General features: G+C 52.4%; 1 protein-coding gene across 1 annotated transcript; it reads left to right on the forward strand.

The window, feature by feature from the left end:
• The first annotated feature begins 684 nt into the window (after positions 1-684).
• Positions 685-3925, forward strand: LOC112881382 (probable tocopherol O-methyltransferase, chloroplastic). The gene is made up of 6 exons (XM_025946041.1): positions 685-1214; positions 1684-1853; positions 1988-2092; positions 3020-3223; positions 3467-3569; positions 3668-3925. Exons 1-6 carry the CDS (start codon positions 851-853, stop codon positions 3775-3777), a joined length of 1056 nt encoding a protein of 351 aa, XP_025801826.1. The 5' UTR covers positions 685-850; the 3' UTR covers positions 3778-3925.
• Positions 3926-4197: the final 272 nt, after the last annotated feature.

Below are 4197 nucleotides of genomic sequence, written 5' to 3' on the forward strand. Positions count from 1 at the left end.
GTGGCCCGTGGGCTGGACTAAAGGCATCAACGGCCCATAAAAGTAAGAGGCCTGACTCTAGCTAGTAGCCCAGACCCAACATATGTTCTTTTTTAAACTAAGAGGCCACACTTCCATTTTCTATGAATTCTCTAAGACTAAACAAGACTCTAGTATTTTCAATGTATAGCTTTTATAAGAAAATATTTGGTAATTCTTTTGGAAGAAGTATTTTTATGACAACTTGTTGGTAAAGTTATTTTGTTCCCCTCGAACACTCAACGCCACTGTCTAAATAGCTTTCTTTATGCACACCTTCTAGATAGTTGGAGGGTGGATAAGCAGCAGCTAAATTGTGGGGAAGGAGCCTATCCTGGCATGAAAACGTGGGCTTTTTGTCGGGTCGTTAAATTGTCGGCCTGGCCCGTGAGCTTGGTGGCCTGGCTGGATATCCAGTACCAAGCTTGGGCTGATCGACCTTTTCGCTTTCGCAAATTGGTCGGCCTCCCTGCCCAATTGCCCATGCCGCGTAGGCCTTGCAGAGACCACGGTCTGGTTGAACTCTTGCAGGACACGGCCCATTTTGCAAAAAGATCCCCATGGTCGCGCATCTGTACCTCACCTATCACACTCCACGTGGCCCCATCAACATCACAATCCAGGTAGCAAAGCCCACTCGGTCCTCCCAACCTGCTACCATTTTCATTTCACCTCCATTTTCTTCCGATTACTCGCACGCCGGGGAAAGGCGCATCACGTTTCCCCCTGCCATTGCCAGCGCCTCCACAGTTGCACAGTTCAAAAAACAGCTCGCAGAGCCGCCACACCCCTCGCCTCGCCTCCCCTCCGCCCCCTTTAAATACCGCCGCAAATGGCTCACGCGGCGCTGCTCCACCCGGCCCGCCCTTCCACGAGCGCTGCCGCAGCCCGCCGCCGCTGTGGCCGCAGCAGCTACCGCGCCCCTCCGCCCGTCCTCCCGCGCCGCTCCCGCCGCCGCCTGCCGCGCCCGATGGCCTCGTCGACGACTGCGGCCCAGGGCCCCGCGCCGGCCCCCCCGGGCCTGAAGGAGGGCATCGCTGGGCTCTACGACGAGTCGTCGGGGGTCTGGGAGAGCATCTGGGGCGACCACATGCACCACGGCTTCTACGAGTCCGGCGAGGCGGCCTCCATGGCCGACCACCGCCGCGCCCAGATCCGCATGATCGAGGAGGCGCTCGCCTTCGCCGCCGTCCCAGGTGCGCCCAGTCCACGCCCCCAAATCCTGGCCGCACGCTTCTGCCCCCACCCGGGTTATCTCCATTCGCCAAAGTCCAAATCGATTGGTTGGAACAGGCCCGGCCAATCCCTGCTCGCGCAAAGCGGGCCAGCCTTTTTCTGCGCGATTTTTAATAATAAAAACAAGAACCGGCAGGCGCCACGAGGCCGCCTGTGCAGACTGTTCCTTTGGCTGTTTGCTTTCCCGTTTCCTTGCTGGGTGGTTGCTCACTGCACTGGCCAGTCTCCGCACGCCGCCGCGGACGCGGGGAGCCACTCACTCACGTCACGAACAGGGCAAGTCTGCTCAATCCGACGCCTGTGGAGCATCCTCTTTCGCTATTTCCAGGCGTTTTCCAGGAGCGGTGACACGATGACATGATGACTTGCTACCTGCTCAAGCGAGTGCCCTGCAGACTTCATGTTTTGCGTGTTTATTTTCGCGTGCAGATGATCCGGAGAAGAAGCCCAAAACGGTAGTCGATGTAGGATGTGGCATTGGTGGTAGCTCAAGGTACCTGGCCAAGAAATACGGAGCACAGTGCAAGGGCATCACGCTGAGCCCTGTTCAAGCTGAAAGAGGAAACGCTCTCGCCGCTGCGCAGGGGTTGTCGGATCAGGTGCTTACTGCTACTTCTACTACTACTTTTGCAAATTGATCTCGATCGGTGAAGTTGCCTCCCACAGTAACCCGGCAATTCTGATATGAACCGTTACTTTAACGTCTGCTTTTCTGCCCGGTGTGATGGGGCAGGTTTCTCTGCAAGTTGCTGATGCTCTGGAGCAACCGTTTCCTGATGGCCAGTTCGATCTTGTCTGGTCCATGGAGAGTGGCGAGCACATGCCAGACAAGAGCAAGGTAACTTTTCTTTTTTATTCAGCATGGCTGGATTTGCGTCAAGTTGTTGTGTAAGGGATGGGTCGCCATGCATCCATTTGAGGAAAACGTTACGTAAGTTTGTTACAGTTGAACAAAAAGAAAAACAAAGAACATGGTATGATAGCCTTCAGGACATCAACAATCTACTGACGTCACATAAAAGATACAACGTTACCTGGCACGGTATAAGGCTAGTCATAATGGAGGGTTTCGTATCTCTGTTTCTAAGAATGCCACATCAGATTGGGGGATGAATGAAATACTATGTCTTAATGGAGAGTTTCATTTTACCGTTTCCAAAGCTAACCAGTGTAATTAAATGCTAGTTGATCTAGTGGTGCATGGAATCCCCATGAAACAACGACGGTCACAGTGGTCGTTTCACACCATTTTCCATGTGTTGAAAACGAGTTAGCAAAGTGTCGTGGGGATGAAACTGGTTTGTTCTCTTCCCTCATTAAATCGGTGTCACATCATCAAAAATGCTGATGTGTCATGGTAATTAATACCATGAAACTCGCCATGAAACCCTTATTGTGATTAGCCTAAGTGTAACAAACATAAATTCGGGCTATGGCCACAGTGGGGGGAAGAAAGTGTAACCAACATGTGCTGAAAAGCTGGAATCAGCGTTCTGTTTTGTTTAGTTCATTAATTACAGGCAAACAACAGGGAACCGTAATTAGTCCGCTGAGGATGTAGGTTATATAGTATGGACGTATAGTAAACATCGAATTATTTCACTCTCTTGGCAGAGAGTAATTTCACTCTAATCCCAAAGGAGAAAAGACTGAACCCCAACCTCCAAGACCAACATCTGATAGCTTGAATTATTTTCTCCCTATACTGTTTCTAGTGAATCTTTTATGTGTTTTCCTTGAGCTCTTACCTGACTCTTTTTATCAGTTTGTTAGCGAGCTGGCACGCGTGGCGGCTCCTGGAGGGACAATAATCATCGTGACATGGTGCCACCGGAACCTGGAGCCATCTGAGACCTCGCTGAAACCGGACGAGCTGAACCTCCTCAAGAGGATTTGCGACGCGTACTACCTCCCTGACTGGTGCTCACCTTCAGACTATGTGAGCATCGCCAAATCCCTGTCTCTTGAGGTGCGTGCACGTCTCTTCTCAAACTCCTAGTGAGATTGAAAGATCGTTTCGTACTTTTCTTTACGTTGCAAAAATAGAAATCCGTCGTCTCCAAATTCTCACACTTCTAGTGAAATTGAAAGATGGTCCTGACAAATCTCGATCCACCTACCCGAGGACCACTCCAAGTTGGCGATCTGCATGATGTCTTATCATATCATGTTGTTGTTGTTTTTCTGTTGTTGTCGTGGCGTGTGGTGTCAGGACATCAAGACGGCCGATTGGTCGGAGAACGTGGCCCCGTTCTGGCCGGCCGTGATAAAATCAGCACTGACATGGAAGGGCATCACCTCTCTCCTGACGAGCGGTACGCTGCTGCTAACTCTGCTCGTCGTCATCTTCCATGGGCCGATTGGGATGTGGAATCTGTGTTTGGCGCTGAATCTCCGTCTCTGTCTGATGAAGGGTGGAAGACGATCAGGGGGGCGATGGTGATGCCGCTGATGATCCAGGGCTACAAGAAGGGGCTCATCAAGTTCACCATCATCACCTCTCGCAAGCCCGGGGCAGCGTAGGAGGTGGAAGTTACTACTGCGCGGCGCCTCCGTTCGACGCAGTAGTGTAGATCACCGGCGAGCTAGAAGGCGCCCCGTCGCCGTCTTCTTGTACGCGCACGTTTGGCCAGGTGCCCCGTTTCAAATAATTTTCTACCACTCGTCGAGATATCAGGTTTCAAATTGACGCTTCCACGCACGTGCCTGTCGCTGCCAAATCGCCATTGGAGCTCCTGTGCAAGTGATAGTAGTATGCTCTGAATTTGAACACGGCCACCCGTCAGCTAGGCTCGACGTGCCAATGGCCGTCCTTTCGCGTGAGAGAGCTGTGGGCGATGGTGGACCTGCCTGCGCGGCACCGCGCAGTGGCCGACTCGTGAGGCACTACGTTTTCGCGCCGCATCCTGAACCGAGTCCCAGAAGTTTTGGCACGGCGGCCAT

Source organism: Panicum hallii, chromosome 1 (assembly GCF_002211085.1).
Source record: "Panicum hallii strain FIL2 chromosome 1, PHallii_v3.1, whole genome shotgun sequence".
NCBI lineage: Eukaryota > Viridiplantae > Streptophyta > Magnoliopsida > Poales > Poaceae > Panicum > Panicum hallii.

Bases quoted from the DNA above. Each gene is read 5' to 3' on its own strand.
- LOC112881382 (XM_025946041.1), top strand. From the start codon at position 851: ATGGCTCACGCGGCGCTGCTCCACCCGGCCCGCCCTTCCACGAGCGCT. The intron at 1,215-1,683 runs GTGCGCCCAGTC...TTTCGCGTGCAG, and splicing joins CGCCTTCGCCGCCGTCCCAG to ATGATCCGGAGAAGAAGCCC. The intron at 3,224-3,466 runs GTGCGTGCACGT...GTGTGGTGTCAG, and splicing joins CCAAATCCCTGTCTCTTGAG to GACATCAAGACGGCCGATTG.